Source organism: Octopus bimaculoides, chromosome 14, assembly GCF_046866305.1.
Source record: "Octopus bimaculoides isolate indiv1 chromosome 14, ASM4686630v1, whole genome shotgun sequence".
In the NCBI taxonomy this organism is placed as follows: domain Eukaryota; kingdom Metazoa; phylum Mollusca; class Cephalopoda; order Octopoda; family Octopodidae; genus Octopus; species Octopus bimaculoides.
This window is the reverse complement of record NC_142941.1, coordinates 48,452,239-48,478,819: the sequence shown is the minus strand read 5'-3', so window position 1 is coordinate 48,478,819 and position 26,581 is coordinate 48,452,239. Positions and strand designations below refer to the sequence as shown.

The 26,581-nt window shown below is 38.7% G+C and overlaps 2 protein-coding genes across 4 annotated transcripts; both read left to right on the top strand.

Moving 5' to 3' along the window:
• Window positions 1-1,116: 1,116 nt before the first annotated feature.
• On the top strand, window positions 1,117-6,984 carry LOC149132718 (uncharacterized). The gene is made up of 2 exons (XM_089362866.1): window positions 1,117-1,410; window positions 4,391-6,984. The coding sequence occupies exon 2, from the start codon at window positions 4,474-4,476 to the stop codon at window positions 4,861-4,863; it is 390 nt and encodes a 129-aa protein (XP_089218992.1). The 5' UTR covers window positions 1,117-1,410; window positions 4,391-4,473; the 3' UTR covers window positions 4,864-6,984.
• LOC106875549 (phospholysine phosphohistidine inorganic pyrophosphate phosphatase) lies at window positions 1,429-25,869 on the top strand. 3 transcript variants are annotated; one of them, XM_014923749.3, is made up of 7 exons: window positions 1,429-1,955; window positions 6,991-7,178; window positions 8,083-8,236; window positions 8,861-8,924; window positions 9,878-9,970; window positions 10,739-10,830; window positions 25,235-25,869. In XM_014923749.3, exons 1-7 carry the CDS (start codon window positions 1,822-1,824, stop codon window positions 25,338-25,340), a joined length of 831 nt encoding a protein of 276 aa, XP_014779235.2. In that variant the 5' UTR covers window positions 1,429-1,821; the 3' UTR covers window positions 25,341-25,869. The 3 variants fall into 3 exon arrangements, with proteins under 3 accessions (XP_014779235.2, XP_014779234.2, XP_014779237.2); XM_014923748.3 differs by having other exon boundaries at window positions 25,232-25,869; XM_014923751.3 differs by lacking the exon at window positions 25,235-25,869 and adding an exon at window positions 13,851-14,033 and having other exon boundaries at window positions 1,433-1,955.
• The last annotated feature ends 712 nt before the right edge of the window (window positions 25,870-26,581 follow it).

The following is a 26,581-nucleotide window of genomic DNA, read 5'->3' as shown; positions in this document are numbered from 1 at the left end:
TACTTATTCTATCGGTCTATCTTGCCGAACCGCTAAGTTGCGGGGACGTAAACACACCAATATCGGTTGTCAAGCAATGTTGGGGGGACAAACACAGACACGCAAACACACACACATATACATACATATATACGACGGGCTTCTTTCAGTTTCCGTCTACCAAATCCACTCACAAGGCTTTGGTCAGCCGGATACTATAGTAGAAAACACTTGCCCAAGGTACCACACAGTGGGACTGAACCCGGAACCATGTAGTTGATAAGCAAGCTACTTATCACACAGCCACTCCTGATAGTGATAGATAGAGAGAGGGAGATTTGTGGATCTAAAAGTTGGGTTATTTCTCAGGAGAAAATTATATTCTTTTATTATTATTATTATTATTATTATTATTATTAGACTCCACTTTCGAGTTATCTCTATTTCTAGGTCTTTGTATTTTGAAAACTTCTCCATTTCTTTTAGAGAAAGATTATTATCTGTTGGTATTGATATATCAATTAGAAAGCATTTTTTCTTGATGATCTCTGACAACTATATCTGGCCTATTGGCTTTAATTTCTCTATCTGTGTGTATTGGCATATCCCAGAGTATGGTTGCTTTCTCATTTTCTGTGAGCTTTTCTGGCGTATGCCTATACCATCTTTCTTCTGTTGTTATTCCATAGTGTTAGCATAGCTTCCAGTGTATATAGGTCTCGACTCTGTCGTGTCTATGAATATATTCCTTCTTAGTCAGGACTGGGAAGCCAGAGACAGTGTGATTTATTGTTCCTTGTCCATCTCATCATATTCTGCAGTTGCTAGGCAACAAACGGACAGAATCGTTAGCACGGTGGACGAAACGCTTAGCGGTATTTCACCCGTCGCTTCGTTCTGAGTCGAGGTCGATTTCGCCTTTCATTCTTTTGGGGTCGATGAATTAAGTATCAGTCAAGTACCTGGGGGTCGAAGTAATCGACGCATCCCCCTCCCCTCAAATTCTGGGCCTGACTATGTGAATTTTCTGAGTCCTCTCCCCCCCTCCCCGTTCGCGAGCGCGCATTTTATTTTTTCATATTCGATTAGAGAAAGTTGTTTTATACTTATTACTAGTTTTTGGTATTTTTTGTTCGATTCAAACAGCAAAAGAAAAAGCGTGTAATTAAAGGGACGTAACTTGTTCAGATTAAGGGAGGCAATTCCCACGTGGTTATTGGTTTTGGTGTCTTTAATGAAAACATTTGTTTGTAAATACCCTGACTAATGGAACAAGTAAATCGTACATTCGGGCCCAGTGTATATTATCAGGTTTCCGCTAAATTGAGGAGGACAGTTTACTCCAAAATGCAGAGATTTATGACATGTTGCAGTATTTCCTTGTGGAACCTGTTCTGTCTTTGGTGGTTGCCCGTAATGGAACCGAGCAAGGTGCGGCGAGTCTCTCTCTCTTTTCCTTTTGAAACTTGGTTGTTATCTTATATCTCTCTCTAATTTTGTGCTTCATAGAATAAAAAATAATAATCGTAGGAAACGACAGAAGTTATGTTGTAATATATAACTGTGCATCGTCAAAAACCTTGAAACTTTCCGCAGCAAATATAAACTTCAATTGGGTCCAACTGCTACCTTAATTCATATTAAACACAATGAATAACTCCATGAATTTAGGTGGGGATTTAGAAACAGAGCTCTGATAATTTAGTTAATAATTTCAAAATACTGTCTTTTCTCTATTCAGTAAATATAGGTTGTTGCGAGTGTTATTGTTGTGAACAAATAAAAATAAAACTTGTTCCTAACAACGGAAGCGATGTTATTAATTTCACTTTCACTACTACAATGGCTGCAACTTGTTCGTCCGTCGGTTACTGGACTAACGTGAAAGGCTTACTTTTAGATATAACAGGAGTTCTTTATGAAAGTACAGAAAGCGGGGGTTGTGCTATTGAAGGTTCGGTTGAAGCTATACAAAGGTATTTCTAAAATTATTTATGATTCACATAGGTGACTATGTAGTAAAGACATCGATATAATGGAAGAAATCTATGTTGTTCCAATTCTTTACTCTCAGTGCAAAAAAGTCTAAATTCCTCTTTTGTCCTAATTTGCGATGTATATGTTCATGATTTCCGGTTTTCTACGCCAGATATGCTTGCATTGGATGTCTTTAAGGAGAAAGATAGCTGAAACTCGACTTACGATTACTTGTTTGTCAATTAAAACATTGTTTTCATTATCACCATCATCATCATCATCATTATTATTATTATTGTCATCATCGTTATTATTATCATAATATTATTTCGAAGAAAAATAAGGCAATCCTTCGATATAACTCGACAAAACCGAAACAAACACTCGGCTGTTTCCGTGACGACTTGACAATTCACTTCGGATATCTTCGTGACCTCCCTGACAGCTGCTGTAACCTCTCTGTGTGTGAGTGCTTGTTCTTGTCTGTGTGTCTGTGGGTGTGTGTGCGTGCTTGTTCTTGTCTGTGTGTGTGTGTGTGTGCTGGTTCTGTTTTTATGTATTTATGTGTTTTCGATTGTTTTCTGCTTGGAAATTTTGCGGATTTCACATACACACACATGAAGCAGGTAAGAACAAATATGCAAGGCTTTTTGCTGGCAAGCACGCACACACGCACACACAGGGACAAGAACAAACACGCACAGACAAACATACACACATGAATAAGCACGCACACACACACACAGAAGTCACGGAGGTCACGAAGATATCCGAAGTGAATTGTCAAGTTGTCACGGAAACAGCCGAGTGTTTGTTTTGGTTTTGTTGCGTTATATCGAAGGATTGCCAATAATAATAATAATAATAATAATAATAATAATAATAATAATCAGAAAAAGTCAAAAGTTACTTGTATTATTATCATCATTTATATATTTTACCTCTCAGATCCCTGTTTTACTTCTCAGATCCCTGTTTTACTTCTCGCTCTGGTCGATTCTTTGAGAGCAAACAGCAACCTGTTGTCTGAAATCTCCCAGAGTTTCTTTTCACAAATTAAAAGACTTGGATTTTAACTTATCCTGGAAGACACTCAACATCCAACGATCAATCTCAAAATCCTAACTGTCCCCAACAGAGCAGTTTTTGGGGGGCATGCTCTGCCCTCATGTCAGTTCCAATTTCTCCAACATATTTCTCAGTGCTGTGAGTGCCCCTACAATTACTGGTATAACAGTTACTCTCCTCATTGTCCATATTCTTGCAATTTCGTCTTTTAGTAGTCTGTATTTCTTCCTTTTCTCCAGCGCTTTCTCACCAACATGTGCATCCATTACAACAATGTCTGAGCATCAATTAGAGAGTCAGATTGGATTGTAAAATCCTATAAGATCTTATATTCGGTATTCTCATTGATACCTTCTGGTTTATGTTCTTACCATTTCCATGTCTAGCCTGTACTTCTCACACAACCTCCTCCACAGAACAAACTCAGCCATCTTATTACACCTTCCTTTTGTAGTGTTTTTGGCCCAGTTTGCTACACTCCCTGACTACATGTGAGGTTGTTTCATTTTTGCTGTCACACATCCTACAAAGGGGCAACTTACTGCTCTGATCTGTTTGGAACTTGATGTAATTGGTTCCCAGAACTTCTTCCTGGCTGTGGCATATCAATGTCACAGTGCATCCTCTCAGATCACTTTTTCTTAGCCACCTCCAGGCGTTGGTCTTGTCTTTCCCTTCAATTTCTCTGCGGTATTAACCATACATTGTTTTCACTTCCCAGTTATTCTTTGTTTTCCATCATGTTCCATCCATGTTTTGGGTGTGTCACATTTTCAGCAGGTATCATCTTGCTATTTCTAACAACAACAAACAAGGGTTCATTTTGCTATCTGTCGTACCATCCCACACTGTTCTTCTTGTTGGCAATGGATCTTGTATCATATGGGGCCTCTTCCCCAACTGTTCCTACGCACATACAATCTATTAATATCACTTTTTGGGTGCAGTTTCTTGTTCATTGCTATCATTTCCTTGAGCTCATTCTTTATCCACCTACCAACATCTGCCCCCTATTGCATTAAGGATACTGCCCATATCATGTTACCCTGATCATGTTCTTTCCATTGAGTCTACTTCCCATAATTAATTATTATTGTTGTTGTTGTTGCAACAATCGTGTTGTTTTGAAATTTAATTCACTCCACTCGATTTCCATGTTTAAAACCTGTTTTAAACCTCAGGGATTTAGTACTGCACAAATTAAATAAACAAAGATAAAAATATCCTCTTTCACTTTGTGTTACAATACAGAAACAACAAAAAGAAGTCAAAATTCACTTCTTTATTCCCCCCCCCCCACACACACACACCTCAATTCCAGTAACCTTTTTTAATAGCCTTTGGACTTTTGTGTTTTGAACTCCAGATATCAAGAATTTGCAAAATGGTTAAAAAAGAAAATCAGTTCCAGGAGAAGGGTTAACTGGTCAGGTAGCTACCATTGGTTTCATGCCTACTATTGCACTTAGCAATATAGGTGATTCTTTTGGTGCAATAATGAATGTGAAACCATTGGACTCTGCACCATGCTGCCCTGGCAACAGGACTCTCCACCATGCCACACCAGCAGGAGAACCCTGTCATGGCTGTCAGACAATTTCTGTGACCACATCACCCCTGATACCTAACTCCCCAGACTGCAACCCCTTTGATTATTATGTGTGGGGCGCAGTTGAGCGAGAGACCAGCAAAACTCCTTGTAACATCAAAGATGAACTGACGGCAAGGATTATGGCAGCATTCACCAACTTAAACAAGGAGACTATCCAGAAGAGTTGCAGGAGATTCCAAAGTTGTCTGGAGGCTGTGGTTGAAGCCAATGGCGATTTTATTGAATAAATTTACTCTTCAGTATTTCAAAATATTTTTATGTAATTTTGGTAAATATATCTGTTAAAACGAGATGTTAGTGTTATTTTCATTTTTGCATAATTTAATCGACAATATATTCACCGTGTCCTGTACACATGTATATGTGTATATATGTATGTATGTGTGTGTGTGTGTATGTATGTGTATGTATGTATGTATGCACATATACACCCCTTACTCATGAAGAATCCCTTTCACTGACCCAAATAAAATTCCATGCATTTTACTTCAAAAACCAGTCAAATATGACATACATTCACACATGAATAACCATTACAAAAACTAGACTTTCAACTGACTCCACTCACACACACACACACACACACACACACACACACACACACAGAGGAAACTCCCAAAGACAGCACAGGCAAAGACAGAGCTCCTGTAATTGACTGCTGTTGGTGTTTAACCCCAAGTCAATCCTGGTTGAGTAGGCCTATGATCAAATTTAGTCTACCCATGACTACCTTATTCTTCTTTAAGCCATTCTATATTTTGTTACAACTCGTCATCCTACTGTTGTTTGATGTTCAGCCGATTGTGGAGACAAGGTGATTTGAGGCAGATTTAGTTGGTATTTCTAGTAATTCATGTGGCCACATATTGATTGTCTCGTTAGTTTCAAACAGAAAGAGAGATGTATGTTGGCATGATCTTTAAACATGGTTTTGTAGGGTCAGTTACCTGGGTTTAGACATGATTTTGTAGAGTGTGTTTAGCAATGGAGGTGGATATTCTGAAAGAACAGGGTGGAATAAATACTGGGGACTCTGTTGGTAACAAAGGGATTTCCTTCCTGAGTAAAGGGCAGATTGTATGATGCTTGTGTAATGAAACATAAGTCTTGAATACTAAGGATTTGGCTGGAAAGAAAAGAGTTCAGCAGTCTCTATCAGATATGTAATGTCAGTGTGAATAAGTGAGAAACAGGGTGAATTGGGTATAAGAGGTATTGGGTATTGTATGTAAGTGGTGTCAGTATGATGCCAAAGGGAGATGACAGTTGTTGGGTAATGAAGTGGCAAATAATCCAAGTAGAAGGAACCAGCTGAAGAGGATGACATGAGAAGTATTGGGGGAAAGATGATGTCAGGCTGTTAAACCTTTTGAAGGAGATGACAAATGGACAGCAAACTAACTCAGCATGGCAAAATGGACGCACAGTGGTGATGATGATGATGATGATGATAACAATGGTAGTGGTGGTAGTGGTGGTGGTGAGTGTAGAAGTGATGGTGGTGCTGCTGCTGCCGCTACAGTCATTTTTGAGAGAAATTTATCTGCTATGTCTAGCCAGTCAAGTAACCCTGAAGAGACTCCTTCATCATCTTGTTACTGCTGTATAAATAACCATTAAAATATTTCACTTCTACTTTAACATTCCATTCTGTTGTAAATAACAAAATGAGACCTGAGCCATTTTTTTTATTCCCCAACGAGAGACAACAATCATTGGAAAACACCATTAGCATTCAGTGACATTTGTAAAAGTCTTCAGAATATTGCTGCGGGGGGGGGGGGGAAGATCCTGTCTTTACATGACCTACACTGTAGTTAAAGGAAGATGTGTGTGTGTTTTCATGGATGTGCATGTGTGCATATGTGTGTGTGTGTGTGTAAACACACATATTATGTTGATGATGTGTGTGTAAACAGATGGACTGACAAGCAATCATGTGTGTTTCGGATTATGCATGCGTGGTAAACTTCATCCATTGCCCAAATTAACACACTACTTGATCCTTGGCTGCCTTTAGTAAAGTACTCACTTTTACAAGTATTTAAACCTGGTCTCTTCTTTTCCTCCTGCCAGTCATGGAGGCCCTGAAAAGGATCCCTGGTAATTTTCCTTCCCCCTCCAACTAAACCCCTATAACCGAAATATAAAGGAAGGATTCAATGTAAAGTTGTCTTGGGTAGAATTTGAACTCAGAATGCAAAAACTCAACTGCTACAAAACATTTTGTTCAATGTTTTGCAATTTATTATCCACTTGTGAAGATAATATTAGTTCTGAGAGTGAATCTATTTTTCTTATATCTAATATATATTATATGTATATTATATGTATTTTTGAAAATATATTTTAAGGTTAAAAAACAGTGGAATACCTGTAAGGTTTTGCACCAATGAGAATGCCGTGACGCAAAAAGTCCTCTCTGAAAAACTGAGGAAATTTGGTTTTAACATTGAATGTTCCCAGATATTTTCTCCGATTCCAGCTGTTTGCAGTGTTCTAGGAAGCCGTGGATTACGGCCACTGCTTCTTGTGAATCCAAGTAAGTTTTTCTCCTTCTTCAGAATCTTTTACAAAAACGTATGATTAACAAGTTTGATTGCCAACCAAGTCGTTTCAGGTTTGGTTTCTTCAACTACAGCCCCAGGCTGACACAAACGCCTTATGAATGAATTTGGTAGATGGAAACTAAAAGAAGCCTTATGTGTGTGTGTTTTATTTGTTTATATGCTTGAAGGCATCCATGACGATGGGAAGATGATTTAGTTTAGCAATTTTGGTCAATATGGAAAAGAATGGTGCAATCAAGACAGAATTAGAAGCGCATTGTGACCAGCAGTGTGTAACAACATCTGATGGTCTAGTCAGCACCTGATGGTCTGGTGGATATTCTATATTTTTAATGTCTGCTGCCACCTGTTTACCCCACCACACACGCACACACTCCTATGAAAGCATCCTCATATTCTCTCATCCTCTCCCACAACCCACTGTCTGTATCTTCTCTTGTGTTCACCTTCTTGTTCCTTGATTGTTTGCTCTAGCACCCCCATCACTTCCTTCCTCTCATCTTCTCCTTCATAGCCAGACACCGGTGCTTCTTTCTTTAGCATAGTTTAGTCTTTCAACACCCAACACACCTCCTTAATGTCAACTAATCAACGTAAACAGTGAGTGATATTAGAGGTTACTCTGGTCTGCAGGGTTACAAGAGAAGTGGCTCAGTTAAAGACCTCCAAGATATGATGCATTATTAACTCAAATACTCTGTTAAGCCTACCCCTCAAAGACCATACTGTGGCATTAAACCAGTTACCATTTTAGGTCTCCCACTCAAACTAAAGCTTCTCAAAGGACCATGGTGTGGTGTTAAACCAGGTGATGTGTTAAATTTAATTTGTGATATTAATCAGTTATTCCATTATGGCTTATTTCCTATGTTTTAGAGGCTGCAGAAGACTTTCGTGACATTGATACAAGTAATCCCAACAGCGTTATCATTGGTGATATGGCTGAGCATTTTACATATGAGGTTATGAATGAAGCATTTCAACTTCTCAAATCTTTATCGCATCCAGTTTTATTAGCTTTGGGAAGCAGGTAAATATCGGTCTTTGTAAATCTTTTATTTGGATCCTTTTGATTTGATGTGGGGCTATTTTTTTTTTTTTTTTTTTGGACGGGCAAGTTATGTATTCACCCAGACAAGGGATCTTACCTTGTGGGTACTTGGTGACCCTGTTGGTGCTGGTGTCACACAAAAAGCACCTCATACACACTGTAAAGTGGCTGGTGTTCAGAAGGGCACCCATTTATAGAAACCATGTCAAAACAGACGTTGGAACTTGGCACATCCTTCTGGTTTCTCAGTTCACAGAGGTAAGGACAAGTGATGGCAACTTTTGGCAATTTGCTGTGCTTAAAAAGACTTGTCAAGCCAAGCAAAATCATGGTTGTGGGTGGTGCCAATGGCATGTAACAGCTTCCCTGCCGGTGACACATAAAAAAGCACTTGTGCTGGGGACATGTAAAAAGGCACCGACTCTCAAAGTGTTTGGCATTAGGAAAGGCATTGAAGCCATTGAAGCCAAATTCAGAACATAACCTGGTGTGGCTCTCTGGCTTACCACTTCCAGTTAAGCCATCTAACCCATGCCAACGTGGAAAGCAAATGCCCAATGATAATCATGATGATAATTTGTTTTTCTTTCTTATATTTTACAGCAAATATTATCAGGAAAATGGCAAACTTGTCCTTGATTCAGGGGCTTATATGAAAGTACTTGAGGTAACTGATTATTAATATCATCGTAATCATCATCATCATCAAAATCATCATTTATTATTATTATTATTATTATTATTATTATAGAAAATTATTAGTGTAGAAAAGGTGTAGGTAGAAACTCCATAAGATGTACCCAGTGTAAGCTATGGACACATAAGAGGTGCAGCAACATCAAAGGAAGATTAACTGAGAAGACAGCTTTCGTGTGCAGCAGATGCACAGGGGCAATAGACACCACAGATGCTCAGAAAACAGATTCCATCACACTCCAGGGTGGGGGAAACTCGAAGTAGTTGATAGCTTCCCCTACCCAGGTGACCAAGTTAGTAGTGGGGGGTGGATGCTCAGAGAGTGTTACCACTAGAATAAGAATAGCCTGGGCAAAGTTTAGAAAGCTTCTACCCCTACTGGTGACAAAGGGCCTCTCACTCAGAGTGAAAGGTAGATTGTATGATTCATGTGTGCGAACAGCTATGCTACATGGCAGTGAAACATGGGTTGTGACTGCTGAAGACATGTAGGCTTGCAAGAAACGAAGCTAGTATGCTCCGATGGATGTGTAATGTCAGTGTGGATGCACAACAGAGTGCAAGTGCCCTGACAGAAAAGTTGGACATAAGAAGTATCAGATGTGGTGTGCAAGAGAGACAACTGCGCTGACATGGTCAGGTGTTGCATATGGATGAGGACAGCTGTGTGAAGAAGTGTCACACCCTAACAGTGGGGGGAACCTGTGCAAGAGGGAGACCCAGGAAGACATGGGATGAGGTGGTCAAGCATGACCGTTGAACGTTGGGCCTCACAGAGGCAATGCCTATAGTGGAAAGGATTATTATTATTATTATTGTTATTATTATTTGTTATATTCTTCATTATCTTGAAAACAAAAATCTTTCTTTTGTTTCTTTCAATTCTTTGTTGTTTAAATTTTGGTTTATTTTACTTGTCCCTAGAGTGCCTGTGATATTGAAGCTGAAGTGTTTGGTAAACCATCACCTGAGTTTTTCAAAACTGCCCTCAAGGATATGAATTTAAAACCTGCTGAGGCAAGTAACAGTTATTTTGTATTTATTGGGTTTTTTTATTTTCTGAAATTAAATTTTATATTGTTATGTTTGTTCATAATTAAATGTTGAAATGGGTCAAAATGTTATTTCTTTGTTATTTTATTTTCTTCTTCTTGTGCTGAGTGTGGAGGAAGGTGGGACAGAGCCCATGACCTTTGTAGGCCCTTTAAGACTGGTTGAGTCTTAGGCCCTCTAAGACTGTTGTTAATGTTCTGTTTAAAACTGTGGCAGGTCTACAGCTGCAGGGAAGAAGAGATTCCAGTTTGAGAAAAGAGGGAAAGCGGCGGCAGCAGAGACTGGAGCATGTCTATTAGTGATGGAATGTCCACCAATCAAGCAGCCTTTTCTCTAAATCTGGTCAAAAATGCCTGTGTGCAGCAGCAGCAACATCTTTCCAAACACCTTTGAGGGCCCACTTGCACCTTGTAGAATGTCAGCAGCTGTTGTAAACCAAAATATTTTCAAACTGTGAAGGGAACGACTAGTATTTAGGATGGATCCTCCTAGTTATACTAAGGAACTGCTTTTAGCAGAAGAAATTCTTGGTGATAATAAGGTTCAGTATTTGGAAAGACCATGTCATCACTGAGTGCTGCTCAAGTTCTGTGAATCTGTCAGTTACTTATGTCATAAATCAATAATTAAGTAATTAACATTAATTAAACAACTCAGTATTCATCACTAGAATTGAAAACAACCTTCATAATTTTCATGTGGCATATTTAAAATATTTTTTTGTCTTTTTAGGTTGTTATGATTGGAGATGATATTGTCAATGATATTGGTGGAGCCCAGGCTGTTGGATTGAGGGGCGTTCAGGTGTGCACTGGAAAGTTTAGGTAAAAATATTTATTAAAGTTGATCTTCATATTTTAGTTTTGTCTTATCATTTTACCATTACCACCATCTTCATCATCATCATCATCATCATCATCATCATCTTCCAGCTTCCATGGGTTGGATGGTTTGATGGAACCTAAGGAGTGAGAGGACATCATCAAGCAGCCGTATCTACCTGGACATAGTTCCTACAGGTGGATGCCCTTTCTAATGCCAACCACTTGGCACCAACACTAGTGACGATTGCCTCATAACTTGTAAGACTAAGGGTCAAAGTGGTCCTTATAACTAAGGAAGAATAGAAGAGAGAGTGTGTGATGATTGTAGGCAGAGGGATGAGGGAATGGTAAGAAGGGAAAGAAAAAGGATTAGTGACAGGGTTGGAAAAAGAGTGGAGGATGAAGTTGAAAAGGTGATACAATGAGTTATGTGAAGGGGTCAGGTATTCTTGGGTTATTTACTATTGTTTATATTTTCTGCAAATATAAACAGAAAGTGTGAAGGGAAGGAGTAACAGATTAGAGAGAAACCATGCCAAAGCAAACATAACCAACTTTAGTACCCTCATAGTGGTACCCTATATAATATCACTGAGTACCTCCAGTTGAAAGTTGTTTTCCAAGGAAATAACTTCAAATCTTGTTACAGTTATTATGGGGGTATCACTGAAGCATATCATGTTCCTTGCTCTATTTTGCCAGACTAACAAAACAAATGTAAGTTTTACTCCTGCTTTACAGGTGATTGGTTTGTGCCCGGGGGTGGGGGAGATATTCAGCTGTAAAAATGTTGTATCTTCAACAAAATCATCCAACCACAACAAATTGGGAGAAGAAAAGGTAAAACAATGAAATAGATTTCTCCAGAAATAGTTATGTCGACATAGTTTTGTTTTTCTGGTGGGTTTTGTGCTTTTCATGTACGTCAGCACATCTTGCTTCTCGTTCCAGTCCTTGACTAACTTGATTCAAATAAAAAGCCATTCAGTTTCTTTCTGAAAGTGACAAATCTTCTCCCCCCCACCCCAGCTGATACCAGGCTTCTCGCCGCTCTACGTCACTGATACAATGTGTACACCGTTTTCCAATTTTTTTTTGTACTACTTCCTCCACCCGCCACTCATTTTACACTAACTGAAAAATGCAATCGAAAAATTTATTTTTATCTTGCAACAACAAGTGTTGTGATCCTGCATATCTCTGTTATCTGAGAAAATTTGAAATGTTTTTTGGTCAAATTATGTAAACAAGTTTATAGCACAATCTTGTGTTGATAAACTGAAAATGCACCTTGGAAAGCAACTGTAAACAGGAAGCACTCAGTGATACTAAGGTTAGGGTCACACGATGACGATACAAAAGCTGGTTGTGATCTGAAAACAGGTGCAGAGATTATCTTTGTAAGAAGAGAAATTGTTAATGTGGCAGAATTAGAGATACTGCCAGAAGAGAATCACTTAACTAAAACCAAATTAATATTGAAATTTCATATACATATATATATCATCGTCATTTAACGTCTGCTTTCCATGCTGGCATGGGTTGGACGGTTTGACTGAGGACTGGTGAAACCAGAAGGTTGCACCAGGCTCCAATCTGATCTGGCAGAGTTTCTACAGCTGGATGCCCTTCCTTATGCCAACCACTCTGAGAGTGTAGGGGGTGCTTTTACGTGCCACTAGCATGAGGGCCAGTCTGGCGACACTGGCAACAACCATGCTCGAATGTTGTTTTTCACATACCACCGGCACATGTGCTGGTATGGCGACGCTGGCAACGATCATGCTCAAATGGTGCTTTTTATGTGCCACTGGCAGTCCACCCAGGTAGATGAGAGGGATATAACTGATGCTAAACTCAAATATTTGTAAATCAGTTTCTGCAGGATAAACAAAGACAGAAAAAGGGCCTCTGAGAATGGGGTTTGACATGTACTTTAGTATGAGGTCCAAGAGAGCAAAGGAACTTCTTATGGGTGGGGATGAGAGAAGGCTCTACTCTTCTCTTGACATGAAGCAAAACAGAAACAGTTTGAGGAGTGTCTGTTCGCTGTTTGCAACATTCTTCTTCCTTAGAATATTTCCAGAAACAAATCAATCATTTCATTGAGATAAAAAAAAAAAAGCATTTGTGTTATTAAAGGTGAAAGACATTGAAAAATGTTGTTGAATGTTTGATTGTAAAGTTGTATCAGTGACACAGTCTATCGGTCAATAGTGGAACAGGTGAAACAAGTTTGAATGGTCTGCTCTGTCTTCTGCCCTACTTTGGAAACACACAAGAGGAAATCAGTACAACTGAATTATCTAAATTTATCTTGATTATTTAATTTAACTAAATTATCTAAATGATCAAGTACACATTTTGTTTGCCTTTTTCTTGTTTCAAATTTGTAAACATTTTTGTGGTGCTCCAGCATGGCCACAGTCTGAGCTGAAGCTACAAAAAAAAATCCGTTTTGAAAACAAGAGAAATAATCTTATTTTGGTTGATTTTAAAAAAAATTTAAATTTAAATTTATTCACACTACAACAAATGTTATCTCTTTTAAAAGTTTAATCGAAAGCAACAGGGAGTTGAACTCATGACTTTTGTCAGACCTTTGGCAGTTGATGAGATTGATGTGATTGACGTGATTGGTGTGATTGATGCTCAGCTGGAACATTTGTTAGTTAATATCAGCTTGAAAATATGTTGGAGGAGAGATAACTCTGTGGGATTGACATTTTTCTAGTGAAGAAGGATTGGATCCAGGATAGTGAAACACAATAGAGAAGACATAAGAAGAAGAAGAGTCGGGTGTCTCAGACATGGAAATGTGAGGTTATTTAGGACAAGGGCCTCATATAAATTTATTGATCAATTCATTAAAATGATTAAATTCTGTAAAGGCTTAAAAATTGATAAACATTTGAAATTTTCAACAACCATGACATTTAAAAATCTTTTTTAAAGAATTTCAATGCCATTCATTTGCACTGCCTGACTTTTGACCGTTGTTGCTATTGTTGTTCTTACAGACTTGAAGACAAGAACCATGCAACTGTAAAACCTGACGGATTTGCCAAAAATCTGGCAGAAGCTGTTGATCGTATTTTATCAAACAACTGATTAAATTCTTCAGTGAATTCTGTTATTTTGTTTTAACCATTTCTTGTGAGAAAATAAATCTACATTATTTGGTGCTGCCAGGAACAGTGTAAGCTTGGGTTTACTCTGTAATTGCTATTCAAAGAACATCATCATCATCATCATCATCATCGTTTAACGTCCGCTTTCCATGCTAGCATGGGTTGGACGATTTGACTGAGGACTGGTGAAACCGGATGGCAACACCAGGCTCCAGTCTGATTTGGCAGAGTTTCTACAGCTGGATGCCCTTCCTAACGCCAACCACTCAGAGAGTGTAGTGGGTGCTTTTACGTGTCACCCGCACGAAAACGGCCACGCTCGAAATGGTGTCTTTTATGTGCCACCCGCACAAGCCAGTCCAGGGGCACTGGCAACGATCTCGCTCGAAAATCCTACAGGAGCCAGTCAGGCGGTACTGGCAACGGCCACGCTCAAAATGGTGCATCTCATGTGCCACCCGCACAAGAACCAGTCCAGGGGCACTGGCAACGATCTTACTTGGCTTGCCGGGTCTTCTCACGCACAGCCCATTTCCAAAGGTCTCGGTCCGTAGTCATCGCCTCGGTGAGGCCCAATGTACGAAGGTCTTGCCTCACCACCTCAGCCCAGGTCTTCCTGGGCCTACCTCTTCCACGGGTTCCCTCAACTGTTAGGGTGTGGCACTTTTTCACGCAGCTATCCTCCTCCATTCTCACCACATGTCCATACCAGCGCAATCGTCTCTCTTGCACGCCACAACTGATGCTTCTAATGTTCAGCTTTTCTCTCAAGATACTTACACTCTGACGGGTATTCACATTGACATTACACATCCAACGGAGCATACTGGCTTCATTCCTTGCGAGCTTACGTATGTCCTCAGCAGTTACAGCCCATGTTTCACTGCCATGTAGCATGGTTGTTCGTACGCATGCGTCATACAGTCTGCCTTTTACTCTGAGTGAGAGTCCCTTTGTCGCCAGCAGGGGTAAGAGCTCTCTAAACTTTGCCCAGGCTATTCTTATTCTAGCAGCTACACTTTCAGCGCACCCACCCCCACTACTAACTTGGTCGCCCAGATAGCGGAAGCTATCGACTACCTCTAGTTTTTCACCCTGGAATGAGATAGAAGTTGTTTCCTGTTTGTTTGCAGTCTTTATTGCACCTGAACATCTGCCACAAACAAAAACTAACTTGCTAGTTAACCTGCCTTTGATGTTGCTGCACCTCTTATGTGTCCATAGCTTGCACCGGGTACATCTTATAGAGTTACTACCTACTCCTTTTCTACATACTGAGCAGGGCCATCTACCTGAAGGGGTTTGTGTTTTATCTACCTTCCTACTTATTAGGATTTTGGTTTTAGCTAGGTTGACTCTAAGGCCCATCAATTCTAGACCTTGCTTCCACACCTGAAACTTCTCCTCTAGTTCTGATAGTGACTCCGCAATTAGGGCAAGGTCATCAGCATAGAGGAGCTCCCAGGGGCAACCTGTCTTGAACTCCTCTGTGATTGCCTGGAGGACTATGGTAAATAATAGGGGGCTGAGGACGGAACCTTGGTGGACCCCTACCTCTACCCGGAATTCATTGCTGTACTCATTTCCAACCCTCACCTTACTGGCCGCATCTCTGTACATGGCTCGCACAGCTCTCACTAGCCATTCTTCTATCCCAAGTTTCCTCATTGACCACCAGATAAGGGATCGGGGGACCCTGTCAAAGGCTTTCTCCATGTCAACGAAAGCCAGGTACAGAGGTTTATCCTTGGCTAGGTATTTCTCTTGCAACTGTCTCACTAGAAATAAGGCATCAGTAGTGCTTTTACCTGGCACGAACCCAAACTGCATCTCATCTAAATTGATTCGCTCCCTAATTAGTTGGGCTATGACCCTCTCTGTAACTTTCATAACCTGATCTAACAGCTTGATGCCTCTGTAATTATTTGTATCTAAAGCGTCCCCTTTACCTTTGTAGCAGTTGACTATGATGCTGCTACACCAGTCATAGGGTATGACTCCTTCGTGTATCACCTGGTTCGTAATACGGGTGACTAGGCTATAGCCAACACTGCCAGATATTTTGAGCATCTCTGCAGTGATTCCTGATGGGCCGGGGGCTTTCCCGGTCTTCATACTCTTAATTGCTTTATCTACCCTGGTACTATCAACTCGGATAGCTGGTCCCTCTATTGGGTCGACATAAGGCAGGCTCTCTTTCTCCCATTCATTCTCTTTATTAAGCAATCTATCGTAGTGGCATCTCCAGACCTCTTTCTTTGCATCCTCATTTAATGCAAGCGTACCATCATCCATGCGAACACATTTCTCTCCTACAACATCACTATTCTCTCTCCTACACTGTCTTGCAACCCGAAATACCTCGAGTCTTTGGTCCTCACGGCGCAGAACATTGGCAAATCTTTCCTTATCTGCTTCCCCTCTGGCTAAATAAACCTGTCGCCTAGCCTCCCTTCTGGCACATTGGTACAATTCCCTGCTACCACCGTTCTTCCAGTCCTTCCAAGCTTGTTTCTTTTGTCTAATAGCCCTGTCTACCTCCTTGTTCCACCACCACGTTACTCTGGGTTGGGAGGGGACCTTACACCACCCACAAATCTGGTCGGTGGCTTTCAACAGGTTGTCCCGCAGAAATCTCCAATTGTCTTCCACGTTGTATGATGCTATATCCCCTTCTATTTCGTTAAATGCTTCAAGTAACTTGTCTCTAAGTCTCTGTCCGTTTGCAGGGTCTTTAAGCTTCCACACCCTTCTTCTCCAAGCCTGTCTAATTCTGGGCACCCATTTTGCCTTGATCCCAAAGTCGCTAACTACTAATCTATGTTGTGGGGTACATTCTTCGCCAGGGTAGGTTTTGGCATTTATAAGCCGCCCTCTTTCCCTATTTCTGGCGAGGATGTAGTCGATTTGGCTAGAGTGTCTGCCGGAGCGGTAGGTGACTAGGTGACTGGCAGGTTTCCTGAAGTTGGTATTGCAGACTATAAGATTGGTTGCATCACAGAACTCCAGCAGTCTGGTTCCCTCCTCGTTGCGGGAACCGAAGCCATAGCCTCCATGTATGCCATGGAAGCCCCCAGCACGACGTCCGACATGACCGTTGAAGTCTCCAGCCACAAAGAGAAGGTCCCTGTCACTCGTCGACGAGGTAGTTTGCAAGAGGGTGTCATAGAATTGGTCTTTCAGACCATCTGGTAGCCCAGGTTGAGGTGCATAGGCTGAGATGACAGTAGCTAATCTATGATGAAGCACTAGTCTGATCTTAAGTACTCTGTCACTTACTCTAACGACCTCGATTACCTTATCCACCCATTTCTCCGCTAGAAGTATTCCTACGCCCCCGACCCCGTCAGTGTTCCCTGCCCAGAAAATCTTGTACCTGTGTTCTTTGCCTGTGAGGAACCTTGCAGAACCTCCTCTCCATCTTACTTCCTGGATGCAGCACATATCTACGCATCTCCGTTCAAGCATCTCAACAATTTCACCAGATCTACCTTTCAGCGTGCCGACGTTGAGAGTGCCAATCCTAACAGTATGGGTGTTGGGGGTGTGGGCCTGTAGCCTGGGAAGAGGAAAAGCAGTGTCGTGTACCTGAAAAGAAAACTTGCAATTGGAAGAATTCATAAGCAAAACATTACCTACAACCTGCAAACATTTCTCAACCTTAATGCGCTACCCAAAGGTAGGGGAGAGGATGGCCAAGGCCACTAGATGGGTTCCGGGAGACAGCCGAGGTTGACAGGATGACAAAGGGATGAACTTCCGGTGGAGGGGGCGGGATGACAGAGGAATGAACTTCCGGTGGAGGGGGTGGGATGACAGAGGAATGAACTTCCGGTGGAGGGGGTGGGATGACAGAGGAATGAACTTCCGGTGGAGGGGTGGGATGACAGAGGAATGAACTTCCGGTGGAGGGGTGGGATGACAGAGGAATGAACTTCCGGTGGAGGGGTGGGATGACAGAGGAATGAACTTCCGGTGGAGGGGGTGGGATGACAGAGGAATGAACTTCCGGTGGAGGGGGCGGGATGACAGAGAAATGAACTTCCGGTGGAGGGGGTGGGATGGCAGAGGAATGAACTTCCGGTGGAGGGGGTGCGATGACAGAGGAATGAACTTCCGGTGGAGGGGGTGGGATGACAGAGGAATGAACTTCCGGTGGAGGGGTGGGATGACAGGGGAATGAACTTCCGGTGGAGGGGGGGTGGCAGAGGAATGAACTTCCGGTGGAGGGGGTGGGATGACAGAGGAATGAACTTCCGGTGGAGGGGGTGGGATGACAGAGGAATGAAACTTCCGGTGGAGGGGGTGGGATGACAGAGGAATGACAGACGAATGAACTTCCGGTGGAGGGGGTGGGAGGGCGGGTTACCGCCAGCGAGTAGAGAGGGCTCTTAATTGTAGATTTTAAATATTTGAGAGACAACAATGCATAAATCGTAATTTTTTTTTTAAAAGAGCAATGAATTCTGGGTGATTAGAATATAACGTAGCATGAATTTAGGAAGCTTAGAAAATGAATAAGCATGAATTTAAGACAACAACTGAATTCAATTGAATTTCATGGAGAGAAACAAGAAAGCGCAAGGTATTGAGATGTTTGAGGCCGTAAATAAATAAAAATCTCTATCTTATCTGCATCTTGGGTATTTCGTCGTAGTACGTCAGCTAGATAATTTAGAATGGGTTTCTCATTTATATATAGCCAGAACCTGAAGACCTTAAAGGAAAAACTACGAAGGGGGAGAGAGAGGATGGAGGGGTAGACAGAGGCATGGCGGGAGAAAAGATCATCATCATCATCATCATATATATATATAAAGAGAGAGAGAGAGAGAGAGAGGGAGAGGGGGGACCAGTCAAGCAGCACATCACGCTGTAATTCTTGGGCTGAGAAATCAACACTTAAAAGCCATAATTTTAAGGAGCGATAAGAATTTTTGAATAAAGGAAAATGGGTAGTGGTGGTGGGTAGGTACCGCCAGCGAGTAGAGAGGGCTCTTAATTGTAGATTTTAAATATTTGAGAGACAACAATGCATAAATCGTAATTTTTTTTTTAAAAGAGCAATGAATTCTGGGTGATTAGAATATAACGTAGCATGAATTTAGGAAGCTTAGAAAATGAATAAGCATGAATTTAAGACAACAACTGAATTCAATTGAATTTCATGGAGAGAAACAAGAAAGCGCAAGGTATTGAGATGTTTGAGGCCGTAAATAAATAAAAATCTCTATCTTATCTGCATCTTGGGTATTTCGTCGTAGTACGTCAGCTAGATAATTTAGAATGGGTTTCTCATTTATATATAGCCAGAACCTGAAGACCTTAAAGGAAAAACTACGAAGGGGGAGAGAGAGGATGGAGGGGTAGACAGAGGCATGGCGGGAGAAAAGATCATCATCATCATCATCATATATATATATAAAGAGAGAGAGAGAGAGAGAGAGGGAGAGGGGGGACCAGTCAAGCAGCACATCACGCTGTAATTCTTGGGCTGAGAAATCAACACTTAAAAGCCATAATTTTAAGGAGCGATAAGAATTTTTGAATAAAGGAAAATGGGTAGTGGTGGTGGGTAGGTACCGCCAGCGAGTAGAGAGGGCTCTTAATTGTAGATTTTAAATATTTGAGAGACAACAATGCATAAATCGTAATTTTTTTCAAAGAGCAATGAATTCTGGGTGATTAGAATATAACGTAGCATGAATTTAGGAAGCTTAGAAAATGAATAAGCATGAATTTAAGACAACAACTGAATTCAATTGAATTTCATGGAGAGAAACAAGAAAGCGCAAGGTATTGAGATGTTTGAGGCCGTAAATAAATAAAAATCTCTATCTTATCTGCATCTTGGGTATTTCGTCGTAGTACGTCAGCTAGATAATTTAGAATGGGTTTCTCATTTATATATAGCCAGAACCTGAAGACCTTAATTTCCTAATTTTCAACTTTGGCACAAAGTCACAAATTGGGTGAAGGAGGATGGTTCAGTCAGTTAAATCCACCCCAGGAAATGATACAATTGTTTTATTAACTCCAGAATAATTAAAAAAAGCAATATAAGCCTCAATGAGATTTGAACACATAATGTACAGAGCCAGAACAAACAGCAGCCAGTATTCCATGTGATGTGCCAAAGATTCTGTTAATCTACTACCACCTTTGTTAATTAACGAGAAATCAATCTACATTCAAATTGATTACTTCAATATTTAAACTCTTTAAATAAATAAAATTATTTTAATTGAAAATTCTTCTTTTGATGATGTTTACCAAAAGGTTTTTATCATCAACATCATCATCATCATTTAACATTTGCTTCCCAAACTGATGGCTTAGTGGTAGAGGTGTTGTATTCATGATCTCAAGATCGTGGTTTCAATTCCTGAACCAGGCAAAACATTGTGCTCTTGAGCAAGGCACTTCATTTCACATTGCTGCAGTCCACTCAGATGGCGAAAGTGAGTTAATTCTGCAATGGACTGATGTCTCATCCAGGGAAGAATATGTCCCCCAGAGAAACCAGGAAATTGGCCTGATGCTCCTTACAGAATAATGTGGACTAACTTTTCCATGTTGGTGGAACTGTTTGACAGAATCTGGCAAAACTGGAAGACAATGCCAAGTTCTCATGTTTGCATTGGCATCGTTCCCATAGCTACATGTCTTTTCTAATCTCAAAGTTTTACAGTTTTATATTTTTCTTACTTCAGCTGAAAGAATAGGGTTGAATCCTGTTGCTGTGAAAGGATTCAAAGAATATGTTTTTCATTAGAATTGCCTTTTCTCTTCGAGATTCTCTTTATTGTTTCTAATATCAAAAGCTCATTTTTTTCATCAACCTCCACTCTCTATCTCTCTGTGTGTCTGTCTCTGTCACTCTCTCTCTCTCTCTCTCTCTCTTTCTCTCTCTCTGAGCTGATTACATTGACACTCAGTCAAACCGTCCAACCCAGGCCAGCATGGATGACGATGATGATGATGATGAATGATAATAATAAGAATGATGATGATAATGATAGATTAGAGAGAAAGGGAGACGCTATGTGAATTGTTAGGTTGCCAGAAGGAGGAAAGGGAAACTACAAGTGATAGTAGGGGAGGGGCTATGACAACAAGAATACCTGGTCAATGAGGGCTCACTTGAGATTAAACAACAACAACAACAATGATTATCAATTTGCAATTTATAAAAACAGATAAAAGAATTTATTTAACGTTACAGAGATCAATAGATAGTCTTGTTTCAGAGGTAATTATTAAAAAGGGAAAGGTGATTAATGATTACTGAATGTTATATAATTATACTTAACGAGTTCTCTTGTCTGTGAAATAGGTAGACCATTGCTATCAGATAACTTCTTTTAACTCTTTTCTTACCATATTTCTGGTAAAATGCACTGATTTTGTGTCAATTAATTTTGAAAATAAGGAAGAATTTAGTGAAATAACTTTGCCATTATTAAGAGAATGTTTGGAACATAAATTAACATGGAATTTTGATGGAAGTTTTTTAAGTTCACTTTAAAACAATATAAAAAAATTACTGTGATTAAATCATGAATTTCTTAAGGAAATTATAAATAATTTTCAGAAGTGTCTTCTTTTTTGTTTTTTGTTTTTGTTCAATTAAAATCAAAACTTGTTTTAATTATATTCTGGTGTCTTTTGTTTAATTTTGTGTTTGTGCAGCTGCAAAGATATACTAATTAACTTTATTCCTTAATTGTTGTGCAAAAACCTGTACAAATTCACAAAAAACTATGAACAGACGTTGATTTACCAACACACTCACACATACAGAAACATACTCTCATAAATGCACACACTTACACAAAAGCAGAGGGAAAAAAAATCAAAGCAAAATATTTCGAGACAAAAAAAAAAAAAACGGGGTTATTGCAGAAATGCCAAAGTATGCAATAATTGGAACTGGCATCAACAAATTTTATGAATATTTCAGATTCTGTCTTTGTAAATTAAATACTTTGAAAGCAATTTTTGTAATTTTCTCTAATTCCTTTGGCTAAAATACTTCCTATGGCACCTTACTAAAATATACTACTTTCAAAAAGTTTCCTCCAAATCTCTTCCAATCTATTTGTGACCAACCAAAAGCAAAAAAGAAGTGGTGTCTATCACTTAATTTGGCAAAGGCTAACAAACTGTTTCCTTTCATTGTTTCCTCTCTTATTTTGAGGATTTAAATGTTAAAAGTCAGTGATTCTTTTTGATCTGTTGACTGACTTAAAATGCTTTATATATGATGTTGTTGCTGTTGTTGTCGTCCTTCTTTAGCCCCAGAGTTAGTTCTGATTCAACAGACATACGATTAAAGATAATCTGCTTTTGGCCATTCCATCCCATCCTACTCTAAATTATCCTGAGTTCAGAGACTCCATCTGTATGCAAAACTTAAGTTAATCTTGACTCATTTAGAGCAAAGAGCATGATAAAAAAAAAAAACTGACTAGAAATAATTATACTGTGTAAAGAAAAATTATATTGTTTATTGACTAGTATTAATTTTATTATTTCAGCTGGTATGGGAGACAACTCTGTACAGGTTTCCATGTTATTATGACCTTATCAGTGAAATATAAACTTAAATGTATTTGCCCAGTAAGTAATGGGAGAATCACTAAGTCTATGTACAGGAATATACAGCAGTTGGTTGAGAAAAACAGACTTGCTTTCAGAATAATCACTCAGCACTGCCATCTGCAGAAATGCCAATAGTTATACTAAAAGAATTGATGTTATCTATTATTTCATTGTGCAGATATTATCAACGCTTTATCGTCCCTTGAATACATTATAATAGACTTTGAAACCTTTGTTAATAATAATAACTGATTGGAATTGGAAATTAATTGGGACACAGCTATATAAAGGGTTAGGTTGCGAAAATGTGTGCTTGTGTTGGTGAACTTTGTGTTATCAATGATTATTATCAGAATGAAAAAAAAAAAACAGGTCAAATCTTAATGAAATTGGACAAATATGGAGAAATCTGTCTGGGAAGCTATCAAGTAGGAACTAACCATAATAGTGGAATCACTAAACATTGTCTTTAGAAATTTGTTCTCCTGCAGCATAATTATATTTTATATAATGACCCAAGTAAATTAATACAGGTGTGGCAGGTGTGGGGGACATTTTGTTTATGTTTAAGAAATATAATATTCTAAGCAAAATTTAAGTGTTCAACATGAACTCAGCAACACTGCAGCAGATGTTGTAAATTTTACATTTACTATGTGTAAAGCACCCTCCTGCCTACAGTTCATCCTGCAAAATGATTGGTTAATTGGGCAGGGGGAAAATGTAAGGTTGTAAAGTCCCTTTGGTCCTGTCACATCAAGGTTTATTCAACCTCTCTAGTGTTTGCACTACAAGAAAAAATACCCAGAACACTCTGCTGATGTTAGGAAGGGCATCCAACTGTACAAACACAGCCAAATGACACATATGAACATCATTCTGTGGAAGAAGTAGCTTCCATAGAATGGGTATGACCATTCCAACCCAGAGTAACAAGGAAAACAGACATTAAATAAAGTTGTTGTTGTTGGATATTATCTACTGCTTATCTATGAAAAATATTAAGTAAATAAATTGCAGAAAAGTTAATTATCTTTGAAAATGGGTTAATGAAAATCTTCCAGGTAAGTTAGACATTGATAGCAACAACTTGAAACAAAATGTTTTTTATATTACATAATAAGAAGAATTTTATGCAAAATTATTGATGTTAATTCAATGATTTTTACCTCCTGCACAAAAGAGCTCTGGAAAGCCAGATTTGTTGATTATCTACATTTCTGATTGAGATCCAAAAATAGTCTTCATCACTTGAAACTTAATTGAAACCAAAGCTGTTATTTTCAGTATCTATAGAGAATTTCACAAAGTAGGCCAATTAAACCTCTTGAAAAACCCTTTTACTATGAATTGTTCCTGGAAATTCTTCCAAATTTTATCTATTTCTATCAACAGTGTCCTCTCAAAATTTGTTCATTTGCTCCACTGTGCTCATTTGTCTGTTTCTCACCAGAATGTTTTAAAGCCTTCAGTTTCCTTTGTCTGACTTTTTGGCCTAACTATAAAGTTGACCTTTTAAGTTGGAATAAATTGCATCCCAGGTTTATAAGTATTTAATGAAAATGCAGAGAGATGAGAGGTTAGGATAGATGAAAATATCTGTGTACACTGTGAGAATGTTAATGGTTATGAAAATTAACAATGCAAAGCAATTGATAACATTTAGTATTTTAGAAAATTATCTAAATGGTAGAATTTCTTATTATAATGGAAAATTTGAAGAAAATAATCTTGAAAATATTAAAATGTGACAATTTGAAAAGTAAAGCAACAAGTATAATGAAAATGAAGAGCAGAGTAAATGTATATCATAGTAAATGTATATCAGAGTAAATGTATATCAAGGTGTAATTTATGCATTTATTAAAGGTGAATGATAAGCAATTAAAGAGAAAGAAATGAAATCATTAGTCACCTAATTTGTTACCTACTCAGATAAACTTTGAATTGATTGGAGATAAAAGCAGTAAAATTAGTATCACAAACACAAGTAAACAACATTGAAAACTCTTCACCCCTATCGCAGACAATAAACTTTTCACTGTTTGCTGGAGTATCTACCCAGAAACATTTCGAGTAAAGGATTTAGAATATAGCTGGCTCCAATCAAAACATCATCTGAGATTAGTTTTTTATCAACAGACAGATGGAAAATTTGTATAAGGATGTACTTTGAGTGTAAAACAATTTTAAGATTTCAAATATAACAGGAAAGTATTTGTTTGTTTCTTGTTGGGAAGGATGGAAAAGACTAAGAGACGGATAAGGGGAAAACAGATGGAGTATTCTTGAATTTACTGAGACAAATACCTTCAACATATTGATCAATAACGTATTGTTAAAGAAAAGGCATGACGTAGATTGTTTCACAGTTAATTAAATCAAGTTGTCAATACGGTACAATAATATTGCAGTGATATCACCAAAGACCAGATGTTTGGATTCGTTTATGCCACATTTCGGTCAAATAAATCCTGGTAAATTCTTCAGAGTATTTCTTAAAAGTAATTTTTAAAAGTTTTAGGATTAAAACAGAATTTTTCTGTTAGAATATCAGAAAAATAGTCTTATATGTTGTATTTTAAATTTTTTGGTCTTGTGTATAAACCTTGTAAATTTATGAAAATAATGTTTAAATTACATGAAGTTGTTTTTTTTCTCTTTAGCAGGATTCAGCAAACTTTATTGGAGATGGGCAAGATTGGAAGTGTTTTAATAATCTTGCATTCAAATTGGAAATGTTTCTGTTTTGTGATCAGACAGGTAATATCCTGAGCCATGGTCATACAAACATACAAAAACAACCTTTTTTTATAAACTGTTTTTAAAACATCACCTAATACAACCAAAAAAATTTTACAGCTTAAACAGCTTAAATCTCGATATATGCTAAATAGAACAGAGCATATGAAGGAAGAGTTAAACGTGTATTAGTTTGGCTGAATGAAGGCAGTTGTGACTCTTCATGGTTGAAGACAGTTTAACCATTTCCCTAATGGACAAATACACATTTTTTTGTTCCTTCCACTTAGCTTTCACTTGATGATTCGTGTAAACTATATGGTATCAGAATGTAAGATGTTGTTAGCGTCTTTCTTGCTCCAAAGGTAAAATCGTTTACTGTTTAGAACATTGCACCTGGGAGAACTTAAATTTTTTATCAAGTTGAGAAATTTTATCTTTTTTTTTTTTACATATAAAACATGCACAAGTAAAAAAAACATTGATTCCTTTTGCTCTTTTCGTTGATACTGAATTCTGTTGTTTGTTGACCAAAAATAACAAAGAAATTTTGCATACAACATTATCTCTTTTCTTTTACTTGTTTCAGTCATTAAACTGTTCCCATGTTGGAGCATTGCTTTCAAGAATTCTTTTGTCAAATGAATCGACTCCAACACTTTTTTAATGCCCAGTACTTATTCTGTCAGTCTCTTTTGCCAAACCCTTAAGTTACAGGGACATTACGTGCAGAAAGCCTTTATTAGAAACTCAATATTTGAGCTACTTTTTACATATCAAATACATATTCAGGCGCCGTGTGTGTCTTCTTCTTCGATCATTCCAGGTTGAATATGCAGCTGTGAAAACAGCTATTAGGAGAATGCACGCCAACTCAAACAGAGACACTCTTGATTTTTGGCGCTCAATTTGGCTGTATTTGTAGGCCTTGCTCACAGAAAGTTCTAATCAGACCACCAAACTATCCCTTCAACGACGGTCATTCATTGGATCAAATCTTGGTTGTGCACATGATTGAAGTGTGATTTCTGTGGCAAAATGCGGGATCGAATGAAATGCTGTATCAGTCCTCCTCCAGACAACTTGTGAGGGAAAACAAGGAATCGATAACAGAGTGGAAAATGTGCATGTACAATGAGAAAAACAACATAAACAATAGAAAAATATGAAAGCAAAACGTACACTTAACAAATGAAAAACAATTGTTCGTGGAAAAATGATTCACAGTAGACTCCATGTTGGATGTAAGATTCAACAGTTCATGTTATTGAAAA

Coding starts and splice junctions, on each gene's coding strand:
- LOC106875549 (XM_014923748.3), top strand. CDS start 1,822: ATGGCTGCAACTTGTTCGTCCGTCGGTTACTGGACTAACGTGAAAGGC. Junction 7,179..8,082: donor ACTGCTTCTTGTGAATCCAA/GTAAGTTTTTCT, acceptor CCTATGTTTTAG/AGGCTGCAGAAGACTTTCGT. Junction 8,237..8,860: donor TTATTAGCTTTGGGAAGCAG/GTAAATATCGGT, acceptor TATATTTTACAG/CAAATATTATCAGGAAAATG.
- LOC149132718 (XM_089362866.1), top strand. CDS start 4,474: ATGCCTACTATTGCACTTAGCAATATAGGTGATTCTTTTGGTGCAATA.